Source organism: Rattus norvegicus, chromosome 2 (assembly GCF_036323735.1).
Source record: "Rattus norvegicus strain BN/NHsdMcwi chromosome 2, GRCr8, whole genome shotgun sequence".
Taxonomy (NCBI): Eukaryota; Metazoa; Chordata; class Mammalia; order Rodentia; family Muridae; genus Rattus; species Rattus norvegicus.
The window spans coordinates 90,840,210-90,865,036 of NC_086020.1; the positions used below are offsets into that span (position 1 = coordinate 90,840,210).

Here is a 24,827-nt window from a genome sequence, read left to right on the forward strand (position 1 = left end):
GGTATTCAAAGGCAGGTATGAGGATGCACAGTAAGAGAAGTAGAGAAAGAGCACAGGATGGAGATAAAGAGCTAATATATCACAGAACACTTAGGTATGGAGAGAAACTGTAATGCTTTGTGATAATATTATATAATAAGACCGGTTTACTAGACATAAATATTTCAAAATGAATAAGGAATACTGGAAACAACACACAAGTCTACATAAAAGCAATAAGGCCTCAGGAGGGGGCAGTTTAATTGTAGTAATAATACTTCACTTGGAAATATATGCTGTTGGAAATATTTGGTTCTAATTTGGAGCTCTAGTACATGAATCAGTCTAGTTTCATATTGATTTCTACATATCACGTGTGAGAGTCCTATGTCTGCATTGAATAAAGATATAATTTCCACATAATACTGTCTAAATTCTCTCCCTCTGTCCCTCTGTCTCTCTGTCCCTCTGTCCCTCTCTCCATCCATGCTCTTCTTATGTCTCCATCTTCCATTACTTTGCAAACTGACTCTCTCCTAGTCATGAACATGGAATAATAGTTTTGGTTTTGTATTCACATACAGTGTCACAGCATGCAATATCCTCAGTGAATATCTCCAAGGGTATTTCTATTTTGTTGTGCTTCTTGGCTTCACGAACGGATCTGCGAAATGCAACAAAAATATACAATACAGCAAGATTAATTAGGAGATTATTTCAAGCTAATCCCTGTTAATATTTTTTCAGAATCATCTTAGCTTTCAATATAGGAAAATAAATTCAGCAATATTCATAATTCTACTGGTGAATACTCAAAAATATTTCAGAAACAGACATAGTCAGGTATAACACATTGATCTAAGTAGTATAGCCAGTCCTCAAAATGATGTGCCTGAAACAAACAGAAGGGTAGAAATCTGCTTGACCTCAGAGGAGGAAGTAGCAGATGGTTTGAATGTGCATGATAGAGTGACATCTACTTAGTGGAATTTAAAATAAGACTTGAGAGTACTGTTTATTCTAATACAAAGAGGAAATAATAAATGCAGAACTTCCACAAAATTAAATAAAATAAGGAATGGACAGGAGAATACAAAACATTATCCATTGACCTTTTAATTAACAACTGATTTCGAGACAGAATATCAAATATATATAACTAAACTGAAGCACATACTGCCATTCTTATATCACTAAGGAATTAAAATATTAACACAAATAAAATACCTTTGTAGAAAGAAATACCACCAAGTGGTCTGTTCCATGGAACTGTAAAATTGAAAAAAATTAGAGTCATGATAAATGGTAAGATTTTTAAGGTTATTACGCATGAAAATATCTTACGTCTGTGGCCATCAATTATGGTGCAGGTGTATTTGGTAGTCTCCACATGACTCCACTTCTAAACGACCAAATTTTTTGTACTGTCATGCTGTCATGTGACACTTTACCACCCCTAAATATAATACTTCTCATATTTGATAAGAGAGAAACATAAGCATTAGATAACAGTCTTTAGAGGTTTTACCAGAGGAATAGAAAATGTTCGGAGAAGAAAAGGTGATTTTCTCTTTTGTCAGTCTATGACAAATGCTTTTCCGTGTAAAGAGCAAAGTCACAGAGCCTAGAATACTCAGAAAACTTGTGTTTGTGTTTTCTGAGTCAACTTTGTGATGACACTAAGAGTTTGTATAGAAGAATGAAAAGAGCTCAAATTTGGGGTATGCATGAACTTTTCATGTGGAAAGAAAGTTGAATTTCGGTGTATGCTTGTTTAGAACAAAAGGCATATGCTGCACAATCCCTGTGAGTCCATCAACTACACTCAATATAACATCAATATGCCATGAGCACATTTTCTCATGAAAGATTAGAATGCAAATTTGACATTGTCCTGAACTCTGAAAATTATACCTGATTCTGATGGTCTAATGACACTAGTCCTTTTTAATTGACTATAAACACCAGTGATTTTCTGCTACACAGACATTCAAATACTTGAGTATTGCATGAGTAACTTTTTATCATTCAATTAAATACCAATTTTTAAGAAAATGTGGCAGTGTAGAAAGTATTTGTCAAATTTAATTATACTACACAATATTATTGGAAACAGATAAATCTGTGTACTTTTAAAACACAGATAAGGGTTGGGGATTTAGCTCAGCGGTAGAGCGCTTGCCTAGCAGGCCCAAGACCCTGGGTTCGATCCCCAGCTCCGAAAAAAAAAAACTAAATAAATAAAACACAGATAAAATCAAATCATTTTGGGGAGAAGAATGTCTAGGATAAATAAGATCTTGTCCTGTCCACATTCTTCTTAGAAGACAGTGCGCCTCTGTCGTGCCCCAGTAATCTTGTTGAGTCTTGATATACATCGCAGATCAAAACATAAAGGGCGCTGGTGCTGGGTGGAGGACCCGTTGGTCCCGGCCTGTGGGCTCACAGGAGGTTAGAGGTAGCTCGTGGCTTCTCGCTGCGCAAGCGCATTCAAGATGTACTATATCCTTCCGCATCTACACAATGGCTGGCAGGTAGACCAGGCCATCCTTTCAGAGGAGGACTGCGTGGTCGTCATTCACTTCAGACACGACTGGGGCCCCACTTGCATGAAGATGGACGAAGTTCTGTACATCATCGCCGAAACGAAATGGAAGATAGTGAGAGATTGTCCTCATCTTGTATGAGTCCTGTTTGGATAACCCAGCTGTCTTAAAGCAAATGGTGCTGGTGTCCCTGTGGTCTGTGGCATCCTCTCTGATTCTCCCGAGTCTGGTAGGCTTTTCTGCCGCCAATATGAACATCTGTTGGACTCGGCCATATGACTTGATGAACATACAACACTGCAACCTGCTCTGCCTGCCCGAGAACTACCAGATGAAGTACTACTATCATGGCCTCTCGTGGCCCAGCTCTCCTACATTGCTGAGGATGAGGTTGGGAAGATCATGGGTTATGTTCTGGCCAAAATGGAAGAAGATCCTGATAATGTCCCTCATGAACACATCACCTCACTGGCTCTGATGCGCTCCCACCGGCGCTTTAGCCTGGCAAAGAAGCTAATGGACCAGACCACCCAGGCCATGATGGAGGACTTCAGCGCTAAGTATGTCTCCCTGCATGCCAGGAAGAGCAACCGAGCAGCTTTGCACCTCTATTCCACACCCTGAACTTCCAGGTTAGTGAGGTGGAGCCCAAGTACTACGCAGATGGCGAAGATGCATATGCTAGGAAGCGAGATCTCTCACAGATGGCAGATGAACTGAGAAGTCAGCTAGTGCTGAAGAAAAGCAATTATGTGGTTTTGGGTTCCAAGGAGAATCAGGGTAGCACACATCCTGGTTCTGAAGAGGCCTGTCAGCAGGAGAACCTGGCTGGTGGTGACAGTGGCAGTGATGGCAAAGATAGCACTGATGTCCAAGACCTTGGGGGTCCACCTCTTAGAGCCTACCTGAACACTACAGGGCCTTGTATTTTAGTCATATTGTTCTTGGGAACCTTGTTCTGCAGTCCTGTGACTCGACTGGCTCTCCTTTCGATGCTCAGCAACCTTCTGCATAACCTGTGTGATCATGGAGACACACCTGGACATAGAACTTGTGCAGGAGTCAAGGAAGACTGAGGACTGCCCTGCAGCGTCTTTCTTGGCTTCTTCATGTTGCCATCAGATTCTGTTCAGTGCTGTACTGGTTGTGTATATCCTGCAGGTTTCCAAGTCCTGGAATGCTAAACAGGAAGTGGACACAACTTGAGAATACCCTAGCATTCTGCCTTTGCCATTGTTTTTCTGGATTTTCCTTGAAGTATAACCATCAAGCTAATCCTCATGCCCTCTGCCTTGTGGGGAGTTAGCCACTCTTGCTTTCTGTGGGAACTGCCTGGCCTTGCCCTCCCTCCTTTGGAAAAAGAATGTTCCCTTTCCTGGTGGGAGACGATGATAGGTTCTGGACTAATATGGGAGCAGAATTTGTAGATCTTAAGGAAAGGACAAGCAGGAATTGCAATCTCAAACCTGAACAAATAAAATATAAGGAGAACAACAACAACAACAACAACAACAACAACAACAACAAACAAAAAACCAAACAAACCCAAACCAAACCCAAACCAAAACAAAAAACCATAAAGCACCTACCTACATGTGGAAATAGATATGGCGAAGAGTATAGAAAGTCTAGGATCATCATAGAAGGGGAAAGTTGAGTTGGCCTCCTGTATACAATCAGACTAAAACTGATTCTATTTTTGCAAACATTTTGGATGCTGAAAGCCTTTGGTGAAAGAAGTTGATAGATACACACTCTTCAATGGTCACCAATAGCCATTATTAGAATATTAGAATGAGTATACTCATTCACTGGGAAGTGAATTACACTCCATTAATTTGACCCACAATTTCTGAAGTTATCCTCTTGTGATCACAGGTCCAAACTCTAGGTCTTACCAAAAGGTGGCAACAACATGTCCCGTCAGCCAGTATAGATGAATCGATTTGGTAACAGCAGTGTTGTCTGACCTGAATGCATCCACTTCATCACCGACCCACAGGTAAGTCAATGGAATGACATGTTTTGTCTTAAATTTCTTTTTATTCCTATAAAGAGAATCAAATATCTGTTAGATTAATTTGCATTGTAGTTGGAATTGTGGTAAAACCCAGTTCTTCCTGCCCCAGAGCAAAAAAGGACACATCCATTGCTAAATCTAAGCACAGCTACATTTACAGAAGGCCACCTGTTTCAATAGTTCTTACCTGGATTTAGTTAAGGAGTAACTATTTTGCCTTGTTTTTTCCCCATAATACACAAAGGAAATTATTTCAAGATTTTTTATTTTAATTAATTACATGTAAAAATCTTTCCAGAATAAAAACAAAAATATTGTTTGACTTAATAAAATTCATTTTCTGTTTTCTGTCTCCCTGTACTAAAATATTCAATAACCTCATTCCAGTAGCTCCTGTAGAAAACCCGCAAAGTACATATCACACAAGTAACCAAAAAGGCAATCCTTTTTTTCAATAATTTAGACAAATAATTAGAATAATGTTTTCCTAACAAGCATTCTGATATTATTAGAGGTGTTTTTAAGAAACAATAATCTTTGAAGCATACATTTTTTTCTTCTGTCATTCTTTTTCTGAGTAATTTGCTCTCCAAGAATTCTACATTAAAATATAATGCATTTAATGATTTTTTTGGTCACTTTCTCATTTCCATTCTCTCTCCTGATAGATCTCCTCCCCATATTCATGATTTTTTTGTATTTTTTTAATGATGGACCTAATATTATGTGGTGCATTTGCTGTGTAAACCTAGGTATTGAACTTTCTTCCAACACTAGTGAGCTAATATGTGACTATATAACTGAAGATAATGACTCCCTCTCACATTCAGGGGACAGAATATCACAAGAATAAATCATGGTTCAAAATCTTATATATAAACCTTTTATATTCAATACATGGGAAAACTAATTGCACTACAGCGAAAAATACCCCATATAATCTAATATAACATGCTATAGTCAAACTACAAGCCATCATGTAACATTTATTTCAAGATATACATACACACATGTTTCAATAATGAGAGGTTCATATTTACATTTTACATTCACCATTTAAAAATCTAAATGTATATATATCCATATATAAAAATCAAAATTCCCAAGAAATGCTTGAAGCTGAAACTTCTAATTCCAATGTCTGATAAGAAAATCTTCCTTGAAAATAGAAATAATGATAATCACTTCTTATAAGCTTGATAACCTTCTTTCCATAATGTGAATGAGAATCTAAAAATAGTGTTAATTACTATTGCAACATGACAGAAGGGACCATTGTACTGCCTTTAAGAAACCAACCATTTCCATTTCCTTTATTCTCAACACAAAGTTAAGTTCAATTCCTCCCATCAACTACACTTATATGGCAAACGATCAGTTTGTTTCTTTTTACATTTCAGATGAGTTGATTACTATCTTTTAAAATAAAATCTGAAGATTTCCCACTGTGGAAAGAGGGGAGCTGAGTAGAAAAAGAACAAGAAAGATGGACAGATTGATAGACAGCATGTCCATTCTTTTATTTTCAGCCTGCCTCAGACACTATCATTCCCTGTGAAGGAGCTTACATGACTGATCAGGGATGCAAGAAAAACGTACCCAGTTGGTCTGTTTATACTGTATAGAGGACCTCTCACCTGAACATTTTATTTTTCTCACAATCTGTGAAATAGATCTTCTGGAAAATATTTCACTGATGATCAGAAAACTTAATCCTGCACCCCAAAATGGAATAGACTATTTTATTGATGTCTGTCTGATAAATTTATGTTCCTATGAGAACACCACTTAACATATTTACTTGATAATATCAATACCAGCATCGCATCTTCTAGAATAATATGAAGGCTATGATCATAACTAGTGGAGATTATATATGATGTGGTCCCAGAAAACATCTGTATGGTCATAAATTCTAATATAACCAAGTACACAGTTTCCTCCAATCACATCAGTTTTCTCTAGTGTCTGCAGAATCACCAAGCAAGACTTAGTGCCAGCAGTTTCCCTGTTTAGAGGAGGGATAGGAGCTGCTTCCTATCTCTTCATGCTAATGCGGAAGCTATGAAGTCAGGAGGCTTACATGTATAGCCCCTTATGACCAATCATCTTGCTTTTGTAATCTATCTGTAAACACCAAGCAAGAAGGCTCCTGCTTATCATGAATTTAATATTTTATTTAGAAAAATGTGTCACAGTATAGTTCACAGGGCTCTCATTATGAGTTGTAATACTTCTAAGTTAGTTTTAAAAATTGCTAGAAATGTGGGCACATGATAGCATAACTGTCTCCTTGGTAGATTGTCGCTAATCTTCAACCAGATTCAAACAGTAGAGCAGTAACTTAATTAATTGATTTTTTAAATGTGCCCAAAGAATGTGTCAAAACAAATTGAGAAATATATAGTAGTAGTCCAGTAAGCATCAACCCTACTCAAAGAAGTATATGCCTCTAAGGAAACTTGAGAGTTAGAGAAATGCCCCCTAGGATTGTCAATTGCATTGCTTAGCTAATGCCAAATACACATTCCTGAACACACAAATACAAGCAATATTATTGACTGTGCAGGTTATATTTAAGAACTTAGAAACTATACATATATATGTATCCACGCATATCTCTTATATTTGTGTATCTTATGTTAGCTTACATATAAGTAATGTGTAAGAATAAGTAATAAAAAAAACCAGAAAGCCATGATTTTAAGAGAGAACAAGGAGGGGTATATGGAAGGACATGGAATAGGAAAAAGAAGGAGAATAGTAAAGTAATTATAATCTAAAAAATAAAGGAAGTTATAGTTTTGTACCTTAAGGCCTTTCCAATATCTAGCCTCTTATAGTAAGGAAAGCATGATGCATATACTTACAGTTTACTGGATATTATCAAAACGTCATTGAACAATGTCAGATAACGTTTCTTTTTTTTCCAACCTGTTCCGATAACCGCAGTGCTTTGGTAAACCACGGTTCGCTTTTTTTCTCCTACATCTTCCTCCTTAGTCAAGTCCATGTTGAACAAATAATTTTCCTGATACAGAGCTCCACCTAGAGAACAAGTATTCAGTGGTAAGTTATAAAACTGATGTTCATACTGTATTTCCAAGGGTGAACTGTGTTAAAATGCAGACTCAGTTTTCCAAGCATGATTCTGTTGAGCTATCGACAGCTTTAAAATGTAACAGAAAATGTGTCATGTATAAAGGGAACTATTGGGAAAGTATTGAAGAAGTAGGATCTTTTCAGAAGTGGGACCTTTTTCAGAAGTGTCATGGGAATAGTTCGAAGAAGTGTAGTTGGTAGGATATAGAGCAGTGGTTCTCAAACTGTAAATGCTACAATACTTTAAGGCAGTTCCTAAAGTTGTGGTGATACCCTCCAATAAAATGATTGCATTGTTATTTTATAACTGATATTTTGAAACTTTTATAAATCCTGATGTAGATACATATTATGTCAGATATCAGGTATGCTACTCTGAGAAAATGCTATAACTAAACCTTTGTATGCTAACATTGTAGATGTGCTGAAAATAATCAGGTTATCTTAACTTAAATGAATTAGGTCTCTGGGAGAGTCTCAGAAATGCCAGGCTTGGTCCAGCTCAAGATACAGTAAAGAAAGATTCCTGATAGTTACAAAAAAAAAAAAAACAAACAAACAAGAACAACAACAAAAAGAAAAAAAAATACAAGCATTCATCAAAAATTTGTGAAATTTTCTTGTCTAGCAAAGGTAGAAATTTCCCTTGACTATGGCAAAAGGGACATATGCCTCTCCATTGACTTGTTCATAGTAGGATATCAACTCCCATTCTGACCTTCTTTATTCCTGAAGGGGATAATCATACTTGTTATAAATTTAAAATCCATTTCCATTTTCCAACATCTCTGTCCCCTTCTTCATTACACTAACTCCTAACATGTGCTGAATCCTCCCTCCTCTCTTCAGGAGTCCTTTTCTGTGACCAAGCAATCTCCATTTTTCTCTTATGATAGTCTTCCTTGTCTTTTCCCAGACTTGGTCATATAAAGCCTTTTTATTTTCTCTATACTTTAAAATTTTTCATATCCCTTTAAACATTTTTCTCTCTTATCCATAAGAAAATTGTTCCCTCTAATAAGGGACTGGCTTCTGTTTTGGTGGATTCTTTATTGTACCCTACTCTTTCTGTTTGGATATTTAAAATATATAGTAACTCAAGTAACTATAATTCATCCCACAATATTTGTTACATTTGTAAAGAATAAGTACAGAAATGTCCAAGCTTTCCCCAGCTCTGAAAAAAAAGAAAAAAAAAAGAAATGTCCAAGCTTTCACTTAGAAAGGTCTTAAGACTCACATTAATCAAAGAGAGAACAGCCAATAGTTACCATCACACACATCAAGCAATAATGTAAAGATATGTTTAAAAAATAGTACTACCTCAGCTTCATGAACAAAATTTTAAGTAAATGACCATGTCATGAAAGTTGTGTGTGTCTAATCTGAGTCAATGTTAAATTCTGAGTCCAATGAGCACAATGTGTGTTGGAAACCATAATTCTTAGATTGTGGGTTAGATTTACCAGTTTCTTAAAAAAACTATCTGCAGTCATGGGGGATAAAGTAATTGCATTGAACATAAAATATTCCTCACTTCTAACTTGTATATTTTTTTAAACTTTACAGAAATTGTTCTGCTGTGTATCTCAAAATATACCCCTCTGCATGTGATAACTTTGTTTCTGTAGAAGATTGGTAATGAATATTGATACAATGATTGCCTTTTCAAGAAACCACTGCTGAGTTGAGAATTATTTCATATGATCTTGAATAATCAAGACAGAATACTTCGTGATACCAGAAGTCTATCATGAGAATCAAATTATATAAATAAATACCTTTTTAGTAGAGCCTGGAATGAAGAATTTATCAAACAATGTGAAATTTTCGTTTGCTTTCCTGCTCCTAGACACCAAACTGGTGACTGCAGTGGCTAGAAAACTACTGAAGTCTGAGGATTCTGTAGTTGTCAGGCTGAAGGACCATTGTGATGTCAATATTCTAAGGCACGTGTCATCTGGCAAAGTGACATGTGCATTTCATTTACTCTCCCTGTGGCTATAAAACAAATTTTTTTGTACACAGGTAGAACCACAAGTGTTTAATAACATTTTCACAACTATAAATATACATATAGATGTAGATATACCTATATGATATAGAAGAGATAGAAGACAGATATGTGGGTAGATGGATAGATAGATAGATAGATAGATAGATAGATAGATAGATAGATAGATAGATAGATAGATTAATGGATGAATGCATGGATGGACGGAAAGAAAAAGACAGATGGACAGACAGATAGACAAATAGAAACATGTGCATTAGAGGATATTGGTTTAAAATTTTGTGAAATGCATATGAATCTTCAAATATTGTCAATTCTTCCTGTTTTCAACATAAGGTTCCTTATGAAAAAGGTAGCATGGAGACAATGTGAACCTTAGAGCTGAATAGAGACAAAAACACAAGGAACTTTGAATTATAATGTGCTTAACTGACATAGAATCAGAAATATTCACAAATTTCTGTGAAGCCAGACAGCTTTGAAGGATACAGAGTAGAATACACAGCTAGGAATATATAGTAAATTTTACAAAGTAAAGCCTAGAGACAAAGAATTGTGATTGAAACTACCTGGGAGATACTCTATAAATATCAGAATGAATTATGTATTGTACCAGGGAAATGTAATCATCCTAGAAAGATCATGCAAGATTAGAATCTCTGTACCTTTAAAAAGATGGGGGGCTGGGGATTTAGCTCAGTGGTAGAGCGCTTACCTAGGAAGCGCAAGGCCCTGGGTTCGGTCCCCAGCTCCGAAAAAAAAAAAAAAAAAAAAAGAACCAAAAAAAAAAAAGATGGCGTTTTGGTGAGAGTAATAGATTACTCCTTCTGCAAACCTCATAGTTTCACTGATATATGTAACAATTCAGATCTTATGGAGAGTAAAATTCTATCAAATTAAAGATGTTTGTAAGATTTGCTGCTGCTTAATTCTGATTTCAAATGACTGATAAATTAAGGTGCAGTAAATAAGAGAAAATCATAAAGAAATTTATGTACTCAAATGCCAAAAATAACAATTTGTAAGCTTACATAAATAGATGTGAAGAAAATAATTAGTTTTTAATTAATTATTTAACTAGTTAGGTTTCAAAGATTTTAGATATCCAGATGCCAGACTCAATCTCCCATCTAGATATCCATCCCTTTCCAAAACTTCCTGTCTTGTTCTACAGTTGGGAAACTCTCAAAATGTTCTAGAACACTATTCTTTATGAAGGCAAATTTTATTCTGGTCCAACTACTTTCAATTTATCTCATAATTTTCTCCCTTCTCTACCAGATAGACTTGTTCACATAAAGTTGTTTTTCTCTCTTCCCTGAGCATAAATAGCTTCTCAAGACGATGGTGAATTGAGTTACTTCACATGATCTCTACAAATCAACACAGACCACTTCTAATACTACTAGTCAATCATGAGTATCAAATTTGTTATTAAAAGTACCTTTGCGGTGAGAAGATATAGAATGAAGAAATCTCAATTGATGTGAAATATTCTTCTGGCACTGAATACCAAAATACATACAGCAGTTAGTAGACCAACTACTGAAGTCTGAGGACTCTGTAGCAGTCAGGCTCACAGAATATTATGATAAACTAGTAGAGGCTCATGTACTATCTGAGAACATGACATATGTGCTTTTCTTTCTACCCTTTGGTTTTAAATCATATATATATATATATATATATATATATATATATATATATATATATATATATATATTTTTTTTCTTTACTGTGCCCTGCTCTTTCTGTTTGTACATTTAAAATATATACTTACTCAAGTGACCATAATTCATCCTACAATATATGTTACATCTTTCAAAGAATATGTACAGAAATGCCATAGCTTTCACTTAGAAAGGTCTTAAGACTCACATTAATCAAAGAGAGAACAGCCAATAGTTGCCATCACACACATCAAACAATAATGCAAAGATGTTTAAAAAAAGTACTACCTCAGCTTCATGAACAAAATTTTAAGTAAATGACCATGTCATGAAAGTTGTGCGTGTCTTATCTGAGTCAATGTTAAATTCTGAGTATTAGATTTCAAAGGGCACAACGTGTGTTGGAAACAACAATTTCTTGAAAACGAGAGAATTCTTAGATTGTGGGTTAGATTTACCAGTTTCTAAAAAAAATATCTGCAGTCATGGGTGATAAAGTAATTGCACTGAGCATGGAATAATCCTTACTTCTAACTTGTACATTTTTAAAAACTTTACAGAAATTGTTCTGCTGTGTATCTCAAAATATCCCCCTCTGCATGTGATAACTTTGTTTCTGTAGAAGATCGGTAATGAATATTGATACAATGATTATCTTTTCAAGAAACCACTGCTGAGTTGAGAGTTATTTCATATGATCTTGAATAATCAAGACAGAATACTTCGTGATACCAGAAGTCTATCATGAGAATCAAATTATATAAATAAATACCTTTTTAGTAGAGCCTGGAATGAAGAATTTATCAAACAATGTGAAATTTTCGTTTGCTTTCCTGCTCCTAGACACCAAACTGGTGACTGCAGTGGCTAGAAAACTACTGAAGTCTGAGGATTCTGTAGTTGTCAGGCTGAAGGACCATTGTGATGTCAATATTCTAAGGCACGTGTCATCTGGCAAAGTGACATGTGCATTTCATTTACTCTCCCTGTGGCTATAAAACAAATTTTTTTGTACACAGGTAGAACCACAAGTGTTTAATAACATTTTCACAACTATAAATATACATATAGATGTAGATATACCTATATGATATAGAAGAGATAGAAGACAGATATGTGGGTAGATGGATAGATAGATAGATAGATAGATAGATAGATAGATAGATAGATAGATAGATAGATAGATAGATTAATGGATGAATGCATGGATGGACGGAAAGAAAAAGACAGATGGACAGACAGATAGACAAATAGAAACATGTGCATTAGAGGATATTGGTTTAAAATTTTGTGAAATGCATATGAATCTTCAAATATTGTCAATTCTTCCTGTTTTCAACATAAGGTTCCTTATGAAAAAGGTAGCATGGAGACAATGTGAACCTTAGAGCTGAATAGAGACAAAAACACAAGGAACTTTGAATTATAATGTGCTTAACTGACATAGAATCAGAAATATTCACAAATTTCTGTGAAGCCAGACAGCTTTGAAGGATACAGAGTAGAATACACAGCTAGGAATATATAGTAAATTTTACAAAGTAAAGCCTAGAGACAAAGAATTGTGATTGAAACTACCTGGGAGATACTCTATAAATATCAGAATGAATTATGTATTGTACCAGGGAAATGTAATCATCCTAGAAAGATCATGCAAGATTAGAATCTCTGTACCTTTAAAAAGATGGGGGGCTGGGGATTTAGCTCAGTGGTAGAGCGCTTACCTAGGAAGCGCAAGGCCCTGGGTTCGGTCCCCAGCTCCGAAAAAAAAAAAAAAAAAAAAAAAAAAAAAAAAAAAAAAAGAACCAAAAAAAAAAAAGATGGCGTTTTGGTGAGAGTAATAGATTACTCCTTCTGCAAACCTCATAGTTTCACTGATATATGTAACAATTCAGATCTTATGGAGAGTAAAATTCTATCAAATTAAAGATGTTTGTAAGATTTGCTGCTGCTTAATTCTGATTTCAAATGACTGATAAATTAAGGTGCAGTAAATAAGAGAAAATCATAAAGAAATTTATGTACTCAAATGCCAAAAATAACAATTTGTAAGCTTACATAAATAGATGTGAAGAAAATAATTAGTTTTTAATTAATTATTTAACTAGTTAGGTTTCAAAGATTTTAGATATCCAGATGCCAGACTCAATCTCCCATCTAGATATCCATCCCTTTCCAAAACTTCCTGTCTTGTTCTACAGTTGGGAAACTCTCAAAATGTTCTAGAACACTATTCTTTATGAAGGCAAATTTTATTCTGGTCCAACTACTTTCAATTTATCTCATAATTTTCTCCCTTCTCTACCAGATAGACTTGTTCACATAAAGTTGTTTTTCTCTCTTCCCTGAGCATAAATAGCTTCTCAAGACAATGGTGAATTGAGTTACTTCACATGATCTCTACAAATCAACACAGACCACTTCTAATACTACTAGTCAATCATGAGTATCAAATTTGTTATTAAAAGTACCTTTGCGGTGAGAAGATATAGAATGAAGAAATCTCAATTGATGTGAAATATTCTTCTGGCACTGAATACCAAAATACATACAGCAGTTAGTAGACCAACTACTGAAGTCTGAGGACTCTGTAGCAGTCAGGCTCACAGAATATTATGATAAACTAGTAGAGGCTCATGTACTATCTGAGAACATGACATATGTGCTTTTCTTTCTACCCTTTGGTTTTAAATCATATATATATATATATATACTTTTTCTTTACTGTGCCCTGCTCTTTCTGTTTGTACATTTAAAATATATACTTACTCAAGTGACCATAATTCATCCTACAATATATGTTACATCTTTCAAAGAATATGTACAGAAATGTCATAGCTTTCACTTAGAAAGGTCTTAAGACTCACATTAATCAAAGAGAGAACAGCCAATAGTTGCCATCACACACATCAAACAATAATGCAAAGATGTTTAAAAAAAGTACTACCTCAGCTTCATGAACAAAATTTTAAGTAAATGACCATGTCATGAAAGTTGTGCGTGTCTTATCTGAGTCAATGTTAAATTCTGAGTATTAGATTTCAAAGGGCACAACGTGTGTTGGAAACAACAATTTCTTGAAAACGAGAGAATTCTTAGATTGTGGGTTAGATTTACCAGTTTCTAAAAAAATATCTGCAGTCATGGGTGATAAAGTAATTGCACTGAGCATGAAATAATCCTTACTTCTAACTTGTACATTTTTAAAAACTTTACAGAAATTGTTCTGCTGTGTATCTCAAAATATCCCCCTCTGCATGTGATAACTTTGTTTCTGTAGAAGATCGGTAATGAATATTGATACAATGATTATCTTTTCAAGAAACCACTGCTGAGTTGAGAGTTATTTCATATGATCTTGAATAATCAAGACAGAATACTTCGTGATACCAGAAGTCTATCATGAGAATCAAATTATATAAATAAATACCTTTTTAGTAGAGACTGGAATGAAGAATTTATCAAACAATGTGAAATTTTCGTTCGCTTTCCTGCTCCTAGACACCAAACTGGTGACTGCAGTGGCTAGAAAACTACTGAAGTCTGAGGATTCTGTAGTTGTCAGGCTGAAGGACCATTGTGATGTCAATATTCTAAGGCACGTGTCATCTGGCAAAGTGACATGTGCATTTCATTTACTCTCCCTGTGGCTTTAAAACATAATTTTTGTACACAGGTGGAACCACAAGTGTTTGTAATGAATAATATTTTTACAACTATACATATACATATAGATGTGGATATACCTATGTGATATAGAAGAGATAGAAGTCAGATACATGGATGGATGGATAGATAGATAGACAGACAGACAGACAGACAGACAGACAGATGGATGGATGGACAGATGGACAGACAGATGGATGGATGGATGGACAGATGGACAGGCAGATGGAGAGAAAGATAGATGGATAGATAGACAGGTTTATAAGAGGATATTGGTGTAAAATATTTTAAAATGCATATGAATCTTCAAATACTGTCAATTCATATTTTGTTCAACATAAGGTTCCTTATGAAAAACGTAGCATGAAGACTTCTTTAACACTGAGAACCTTAGAGCTGAATAGACACAAAATCACAAGGAACTTTGAATTGTAATGTGCTTTACTGACATAGAATCAGAAACCTTCACACACTTCTGTGAAGCCAGATAGCTTTGAAGGATACAGAGGAGGACACACAGCTGTCAATATATAGTAAATTTTATAGAGTAAAGCCTAGAGACAAAGAATTTTTATTGAAACAACGTGGGAGATACTCTATAAATCTCAGAATTAATTATGTAGTATACCAGGGAAATGTAATGATCCTAGAAAATCATGTAAGATTCGAATGTCTATATCTTTAAAAGATAGAATTTTGATGAGAGTAATAGATTATTCATTCTGCAAACTACATAGTTTCACTGATATATGTAATAATTCAGTACTTATTAAGAGTAAAACTCTATCCAATTGAAGTTTTTTCTAAAGATTTGCTCCTCTTAATTCTGATTGGAAATGGCTGATAATTTGAAGTGCAGTAAATAGAGAAAACCATAAAGAAATTTATGCATTCAAATGCCATAAATAACGATTTGTAAGCTTTCATGAATAGATGTGAAGAAAATAATTCATTTTTAAGTAATTTTTTAACTAGTTAGGTCTCAAAAATTTTAAAGATTTATTTATTATGTATACAGTGTTGCACCTGCATGTACACGTGCAGGCCAGAAGACGGCACCAGATCTCATTATAGATGGTTGTGAGCCACCATGTGGTTGCTGCGAATTAAACTCATGACCTCTGGATGACCAGACAGTGCTCTTAACCTCTGAGCCATCTCTCCAGCCCCTCAAATATTTTAGATACCCAGATTCCATACTCAATCTCCCATCTAGATATCCATCCCTTTCCAAACCTTCCTGTCTTGTTCTATAGTTAGGAAACTCTCAAAATGTTCTACAACATTATTCTTGATGAAGGCAAATTTTATTCTGGCCCAACTACTTTCAATTTATCTCATGATTTTCTCCCTTCTCTACCAGATAGTCTTGGTCACATAAAAGTGTTTTTCTCTCTGCACTAAGCTTTGTATATTTGAACTCTCTCATCTATAATAAAAGCCTTCCCTCTACTAATATAGTCACTACTCATTTGGTGGTTTTTCTACTGTGTCCTACACACACAATTTGAATATTTAAAATATACATTTACTTAAATGAATAAAATTTCGATTAAATCGTATGTTCCCTCTTTCAAGAAATGTCCAGAGACACCATCATTTTTATTTAGAAAGCCCTTAAGGTCCATGAGAATCAGAGTCATTATATGCATCCAACAATAATGTAAAGATAAGGTAAAAGAAATAGGTACAAGTCAGTTCCATGTTAAACAAAATTGAAAATACATATAAATGAAAAAAAGATTAAAATGGTCCCACTGGGTTTCAAGTGCTGAAATGGATAAAAGTGAGGTGTGTAAAAAGCCATGTACTTATCAGATTACTGTGTATCAGGACAAGTGATTTAGTTTTCAAGTTACTAAATGTGAGTTAGGAAAATCTAGCTTAAAACTCTTAGAATAAACTGAATGTGACTCTACAAAGTCTGAGATTATTAGATTTGTAATAAATTTCTTTCAAGTTTAATTTAGGAGTAATTTCAGGCTGACTCACTGGTCTATTGTACTGAGTTCACCTCCCATCACCTATATGAAGAAAGGATCTGATTCCCATGAGTTGTCCTGTGACCTCCACATATACTGTGAGGCACAAACATGCTCACTTTCCAAATAAATAAATAGAAATAAAATATAGTTTTTGTATTTCATCTTCTCAAATTACTTCAAAATTTGAAAGTAAATAATTTGCTACAAAAATATAACACAATGCAAAAATTGATAAACAGGAAGGCAGAGGAAAAGGAGAAGGGATAGAGGGGATAAATATCTTTATCATAAATCATAAATTCAAAGTGCTAAGCAAAGTAAACAGCTTAGTTCATTAGTATAGAAAACAATATTAATGGTAGAAAATTCAGTGCCTAGAGAAAAATGTATAAGTTAATAACTGTGATTCGGGGCTTGCAATTAGTGAGGAAATCTGTTTATGTAACTGTTTTATCATCAAAAATATGAATATGTAAGGTTGTCTTTATTTTCCATCGTTTGTTATTTTCAAATGTTAATTAGCATCTTATGATGAGGGCTGAGAATAACAAAGTATAATAAACAATTATATTGGTTAAAAAATATTGTTTTTTGTATATTTGCATGTTATTTTTGGCCATTCATGTTTTATGTTTAGTAAGGCAATTACTCAAAATTGCCAGTTTTTAACTTGATGATTTGTTATTTTGAGCCATAACATATTGTTTTATATTCAGGTATACATTTTTCTTTGGATAAATTATTTAAAGTGCTTTACTCTAAACTTCATTGTTTCTGAGTATTGTCTTTTGAAAAATAAGATTTTAATTTTGATGATGTCTGATTTTATAAGTTTTGTAATCACTTATTTTCATATAGTATTTAAGAAATAGTTGTTTATGAAAAATCAGCAAGATTAAACATCTATCTAGGTCTTAGTATTTCATTATGTTAACATTTTTACTTAAGGATAGGATAATTCTATGGATGGATTTTGAGACTATCATCCTCAGTGTGGTAACCCAGTCCCAAAAGGATATATACCACTTGCCAGTGGGTATTAGCCATAAAATAAAAGATACCCATGCTACCCTCCACAAACCCAACGTGCTGGACAGGAAGAAAGGTGCAAGCAAGGATGCTTGAGCCTGACATGGAAGGGGGAACGGAATGGTAGGGGAAGGCAGATAGATGGTGGGAGAGAACTGGGTGGGAATGGGATTCTGGTTGGCTACTGGGAGGGGCATAGGAGTGCTTGAACATCCAAGAGAGTAAGCAAAAATCTGCCACCAAAGGTGAGGTGTTGAGGTCTCCCACTATTGATGTGTGGGGCTTGATGGCAACTTAAGCTTTACTAATGTTTCTTTGACAAATGTGGCTGCTCTTGTATTTGGGGCATAGATGTTCAGAATTATGATTGATAGATTTTTCCTTTGATGACTATGAAATACCTTTTCCTGTGTCTTTTGATTAATTTTAGTTAAAGGTCTATTTTATTAGATATTAGAATGGCTACTGTAATTTGCTTCTTGGGTCCATTAGCTTAGAAATCTTTTTCCTGCCCTTTATTCTGAGGTAATGGCTAACTTTATTTCTGAGATGTGTTTTTTGTGTGCAGCAGAATTAATGGATCTTGTTTTCACATCCATTCTTTTAGCCTATGTCTTTTTACTGGGAAATCGAATCCATTAATGTTCAGAGATATTAATAACCAGTGATTCTGTGTGTATGTGTGTGTGTGAGTGCGTGTGAGTGCGTGTGCGTTTGTGTGCTTTGTGTGTGTGTGTGTGTGTGTGTGTGTGTGTGTGTGTGTGCTTCCCTTGTTTTTGCAGGTATGGAAGGTTCATCCTTGGATGTATTTATCCTCTTTCACGTGGAGTTTTCCTTCTAGTATTTTCTGTAGGACTGGATTTGTGGATAGATATTTTTAATTTGGGATTTGTCTTGTATACCTTGTTTATTTCATCTGTGGTAATTGAGAGTTTTGCAGGGCACAGTAGTCTACGTTAACATCTGTGGTTTTTCGAGCTTGCAATATGTCTGTCCAGGCCCTTCTAGCTTTCAGAGTCTCTGTTGAGAAATCATTTGTAAGTCTGATAGGTCTGCCTTTATATGTTATATGGTCTTTTCCTTTACAACTTTTAATTCTTTCTTTGTCTCTTATTTTTAACTCATAGCCTTTGAAGTTCATTTCCTTTGACATTACATCAGTGCTTTTTACTCCTTGGTTCGTGTCAATGGCTACATTATTGTAGAGAGAAATATTAATTTCTACTCATGTATTATTTTAAATAATTGTTATATTATGAAAATATAGCCTGATCCAAAACAGGAAAGAAAGTCTCCCATACAATAACTTGTTACTAAACTGGCAACAAATAGTAGAACTGATGATAGTATTTCAGTGTAAAGTGATCCAACAGGTGATGAACATTTAAAAAATTCTTTCAGTTTTCATATCTTTCTTCATGTAATAAGCCTATCACCAAAAAAGAAAACCAAATAAAGAATACCTATATATAAGACATATGTTCTCAGATCCAACTGCACTAGGGAAATGGCGTACACTGTGGAAAATTCTGGATAGATTCTCCATTATGAATAATCAGCTTAACAAACATTTAAAAATATATTCTTCCACTCTTGAGCCTCTACTCAAAAGATACTGCGTCTTATCACGAGACATTTGTCCAACTATATTCATAGTGACTTTATTCACAACAGCCATAAACTGGAAACAATCTAGATGTCTCTCAACTGAGGAAAGAATAAAGTAAATATGGTCCATTTACACAATGGAGAATTACTCAGCTGTTAAAAATTACACCATGAAATTTGAAGGAAAATGGATGGAACTAGAAAAAAAACCATCCTTAGTGTGGCAACTCAGACTAAGGAAGACAAACATGGTATGTACTTACTTATCATTAAGAAATAATCATGATACAATTTATAGACCTACAAAGGCTAAGTAACAGGGGAACTCTTATGGGGATGCATAGATATCTTCAGGAAAGGGAAATAGAATAAATTTGAGGATGTACTGGGGTCCAGTAGGAATGGCTTCAGAAGTGATTAGACTGGGAGTGTTTGTGGCAGAATAAAGTATGGGAAAAATAACTGGAATTGGAGGGCATTTGGGAGCTAATGTGGAAACCTAGTACAGCAGAAACTCCCAGGATTCTACAAGTATGACCTTAGCAAGAATGTCTAGTAATGGAGGATATAGAGCCTGAACCGGCCATCTTTTCTAATCAAGCAACTCTCAGTTATGGAACTGGGTCACCAACCCAGCCATTAAACATTTGACCTACAATCTATCTTGCCTGCTATATATCAGGGAGCAATGGAAGTACAGATCTTGTGCAAATGGCCAACCAGTGACTGGGCTAATTTGAATCCCAAGTCATGAAATGAAGCCCATCTTAAACACTTCTTAGAAGACCAGGAACCAGAGGATGGATAGGCCAGAGACCGACCGAGGATAGAAACAAAATAATCCTAATGATACTTTGTCCTGTCCTTAGATCAGTTCCTCACTTAATTGCCATTAGAGAGGCTATAGCCTATGGCCATCAGCCTATGGGAGCATATACAGAGACCCATAGCCAAACATTAGGAGAGTAGAATGAACAAATTAAAGGTCTCCATTGGGACCTACTCCTTGGAGAGAGAGGAAATGTGCAGAAGTGGAGGAAGAAATGTAAAAGACAGAGGGATTGAGGGTGCCAGAACATACCCACAGAATCAACTACATAGAGCTCAGAGGGGTTCACAGAGACTAAAGCAGCAATCATCGAGCCTGCATGGATCTGTGCTAGGTCTTCTGCAAATACGTTATGGTTGTTAGTTTGATGTTTCTGTGGGACTCCTAAGAGTGGGAGTGGAAGTGTTGCTGACTATTTTGACTGCTCTTGGGACCTTTCCTTTTTTACTAGGTTGTCTCATCCAACCCTCATGTGAGCGGTTTTTCCTATTCATATTATATCTTACTATGCTTTGTTTGGTTGATATCCTTGGGTGGCCTTATCTTTTTCTGAAAGGAAAAGAAGTAGTAAGCATAAATATGGGGGAGGGAAGATAAGACAGAAGAAGGGCCTACAAACTCATCTTTTTTTTTCAAGATTTAATCCATCAGTAATTTGTACAAACCCTTTGCAGAATCAAAGCCAGTATACTGGTGACATTTTACTCAAAAATATTTTTATTTTTATTAGTGACATAAAGGATAAGATTCTGCACACACATATTTACTTTTAAATACTTGCAGATACAAAGAAAACATGATGAAGCTCAACATTTCTGATTTTTAGATACAAACATAAATATTTTGAGACCAGAACAGTCGGTCTGTTTTGTAACTGTTTCTTCTGAGATTGAAGTATTCTATCCAGTAGGAAAGCTCCTTAAGCAGGAAGGTAAACAACTCAAAATAGCTTCAGGATGTCCCTGAATACCACCAGACCCTCTTGGCCTTTCCCTGCTAGAGTAAACAACAGAAGTTGAAAATACTTTACAAACTAACGGTTGCAAAAAAAAAAATAAAAAAAAAAGACTCAGAAGACTCAGACAAACCAAGGTGCAAAGAGGAATATGAGAGCAGACCAGCTGCCTGATTGAATAAAACCCATCCCAGCTACCTGGAAGAGGTTTTAAACCAATTGAAGCATCTGAAAGGAACTCTCCAAGCTATTGGGCAGCCTGCAGGCTGTTCTGTGTCTTTCAGATTCCCAGGTTTTGTGTCACCTGTGCTAAGGTTGGTTTTGGTAGCCCTTCTTTGAGTCATTTCTGTTCCTGTAAGAAACCCCTCCTCCATATTCCTGCAAGTAACCTTCCCCAAATAAAAATCCCTGATAATTCACCAAGGGGAACATTGGCGGCATCCATACTTTAGTTTGCTGTTGGTGCTCTAAGGTGAGTAGACATGATGTGTGTTGCATCTCCCCAGGAAGGTTGGTCTTACAACACCTTCAGGAGTAGGTAAAAGTACCAGATGACACCACTTTGTATTGGATAAATCTGGACACAGATGGACTGCTATAATTCAAGACTCAGAGTAGTATCATGGGTATAGTGGGTTTAATTTTGATGATGAAATAACCTAGGGGAAATGTACTATGGTTTTTTTGTTTGTTTGTTTTTGTTTTGTTTTGTTTCGTTTTGTTTTTTGAAGAATCTAATCTAGACAAATTCTGAACTAAAACAAAAGAACCTTGTCTTTGTGCAATAAGGTGGAGGAATTATTATTTGTTTTGTGCCCTGCCTGGGGAGTAGAATACACACCCTTTGTGTTACTGAATTGTACAAGTATAGTCATTGGTTTCTATCCAAAGTCTGCCCCAAATCATTATTCTCCATTATACTCAAATGGGTTAAATATATTTCTTAGAGTGAACCAATTCAGAACATTTTGATATAGTTAAATATTACAGTCTATGAAATTTTTTAGTGGAAATGTATCTGAAAGCTACTTTTAAAAGCATATCAAGTTAAATACTCCACTTAAGCTGCTTGCTGTTAAAATAATGAAATATATTTGACCTATTATATTTATGAAAAATGGTCAAGGACATCTTTTATTTGGTTCTTTTTTTTTTCTTTCTTTCGGAGCTGGGGACCGAACCCAGGGCCTTGTGGTTGCTAGGCAAGCACTCTACCACTGAGCTAAATCCCCAACCCCTTTTATTTGGTTCTTGGTCCATCCAAAATTCCTGGTTTTCATCAAACAATTACATTTTACAATCTTAATAATTGATAACTTATAATTCCTATGTGCTGGATACAAGAAGTAAAATGAGAATTTATATGGTTAATTTCAGATTAGTTTCTGATGGAATAGTTTGTTGTTTTAGTAAATTATTATTCACCTTTATTATTACAGCTGAATTAAAAACCCCATAGCAGATAGATAAAATTCTGTGTGTCTGATAGGGTATTGAGTAGACAGATTGATTTAACTTAGGATATTTATACCATGTATGAAGGAGTTAATATTCCACGGACTAGGGCCTAGACAAAATAACAAGTTAAATAGAGAAAGCCACCATCTTATTCTCTGTCTCCTGTGGTACATGAACATAACTGTCATTCCCACCACCACACTTTCCCACCACTATGATGTGTATTCATCCTCAACATTCGACCCAAAATAAAAACTATCTGTTAAGAAGCTTCGGTTGAGTATTGTATCACAGCAACAGTAAGTGCAATAAATATAGCTTCATATTACTATTATAACTTCTGGGGGTCACAGAAAGAACTAATCTTGGTTTTTCTTTTAACTTTTAACTGTTCAATTTGATTCCATGGTCATATTATCCTGATGTCTATTGTGTATTTGTTTTCTGATATTCTGCATAAATATTTTCAACTATCTTAAAGTTCTGTACAATTCTTAATTGGCTCAACTAATACATAGCAATGAAATGGGTCGATGTATATTCCCTTGACTCAGTAACATTATATTACAGGGAAAGAATATTTGGCCTTGTGGTCCTTTTATATAAGAATAAAACCAACATTTCAAATTCTAAATTGGAAAATATTTTTGTTACATAGTCACCAAGGTAAGAATAGTTATACACTGCTTTCAGTGTTTATCACACTCTCTTTTTTCTGTCTATAAGGAATGTGTGAAAAGGAAAATAAACCTGTGTGAACAACTAAAAGGATTGAATAGTCTTTAAAGGTTAAGTGAAGGAAAATTATCAGTAATAGGACTCAGTGACAAAGTCTAAAGACAAGAAGACAAACACATTAAAAGAAAAGAAGAACAACTTCATGATTTGCATTCCTAGACGTTTTATGAAAGACAAAATTTATAATAAAATCCTGCATAAAATACTTAAAATGTTTATACAGATTTTAAGATATTTCAAAAAGCTATCATGAGCCTTGGTTTTTGTACATAAAATAACCTTTGGAAGTTTTGATCAATGAACTGAATTAATTAATTAATGTACTGAATTACTTAATTAAAGTAACTAAGTATGGTCTATTGAAATATTTCAAAAATCTGTATTGGTTCCATTGAGCTTTATTTTCAGGTCATTTTTTTAATGCAGACATTTCTTAACTAAATCAGTATGGAAGCAATAGCCATATATTTATATATGACATTTACAAAATTAAACTACATGAGAGTGAAACCAATGTACATAATACTGTAATCTCTTGTATCTTTTAACATCCTTACATTTTACTGTTCACTGCATTTTCCCTTCAACACCAATAACAATAACAAAATAATTCTTAATGTTTTTATCCTCTTAGTCTCTCAGTGGAGTTGCAATAAATTTGTAACATGCTGTGAAGTCTGAATTGTGCCTCTGAGCTGTGCCTGAATGGGGTCTCTCTGAATAAACTCCATCACGCTCAGCTCTGCTATCTGGTACATTATTTCAGTGAAAAGCTACCTGGGGTCATATTCTGCATTAAGTAGGTTTAGTTTGTTAAGATACTGTATTATTCCATAAAAATAAATTTATGTTTTATAGTTAATATGAAGAAAGAAAATGCAGTCAGCTACCATTTATAGTAGTAGCCAAATCAAGGGGAAAGATATTTTGTTGGTTACAATAATATATAAATAACAAAACTGCATTTAGATTAAAACAAGTAAGTTTTGAGAAAACAAGAATAAAAATGGTATACTGTTATAAACACTGTTTTTATGGCATAATGAAGAAATGGTTTGCAGTAATTAGAATGATTGTTTTAATTCTCTAGTTCTTAGTTTCCAAATCAATTTATATGTTATTAGCTATAATTCAACAAGTCTCAACTAATATCTAGAAATAGTGTTAGTTTTTTTATGTGAAATATAACTGAGTGGAAATAACAACACATTAAACAGTGCATGGGAAT

The 24,827-nt window shown here is 34.8% G+C and overlaps 2 protein-coding genes and 1 pseudogene across 9 annotated transcripts in view; 2 read left to right on the plus strand and 1 right to left on the minus strand.

Annotated features, from left to right (window-relative positions):
- Positions 1–14,906, minus strand: part of Tgap1l1 (GTPase activating protein testicular GAP1 like 1) — a 135,231-nt gene extending 120,325 nt beyond the window's left edge. For 3 of the 7 annotated variants that reach the window (XM_039103587.2, XM_039103588.2, XM_039103585.2), the window contains exons 1-5: positions 9,429–9,706; positions 7,416–7,593; positions 4,424–4,573; positions 1,207–1,248; positions 562–643 (exon numbers count right to left, since the gene is read on the minus strand). In XM_039103587.2, coding sequence (XP_038959515.1) covers positions 562–643; positions 1,207–1,248; positions 4,424–4,573; positions 7,416–7,558 — 417 coding nt within the window. In that variant the 5' untranslated portion in view covers positions 7,559–7,593; positions 9,429–9,706. Of the gene's footprint in view, positions 1–561; positions 644–1,206; positions 1,249–1,893; positions 2,115–2,161; positions 4,362–4,423; positions 4,574–7,415; positions 7,594–9,428; positions 9,707–14,761 lie in introns of those variants that run through there. The other 4 variants (XM_039103586.2, XM_063282867.1, XM_063282866.1 and 1 more) reach the window with 4 other exon arrangements.
- Txnl4al1 (thioredoxin-like 4A like 1) overlaps positions 2,141–24,827 on the plus strand; it is a 404,800-nt gene continuing 382,113 nt past the window's right edge. The window contains exons 1-2 of one of the 2 annotated variants that reach the window (XM_063282868.1): positions 2,141–2,608; positions 7,134–7,150. In XM_063282868.1, the coding sequence (XP_063138938.1) occupies positions 2,475–2,608; positions 7,134–7,150 (151 nt within the window). In that variant the 5' untranslated portion in view covers positions 2,141–2,474. Of the gene's footprint in view, positions 2,640–7,133; positions 7,151–24,827 lie in introns of both variants that reach the window. The other variant, XM_039103593.2, reaches the window with a different exon arrangement.
- Positions 2,664–9,440, plus strand: Naa11-ps9 (N(alpha)-acetyltransferase 11, NatA catalytic subunit, pseudogene 9; annotated as a pseudogene).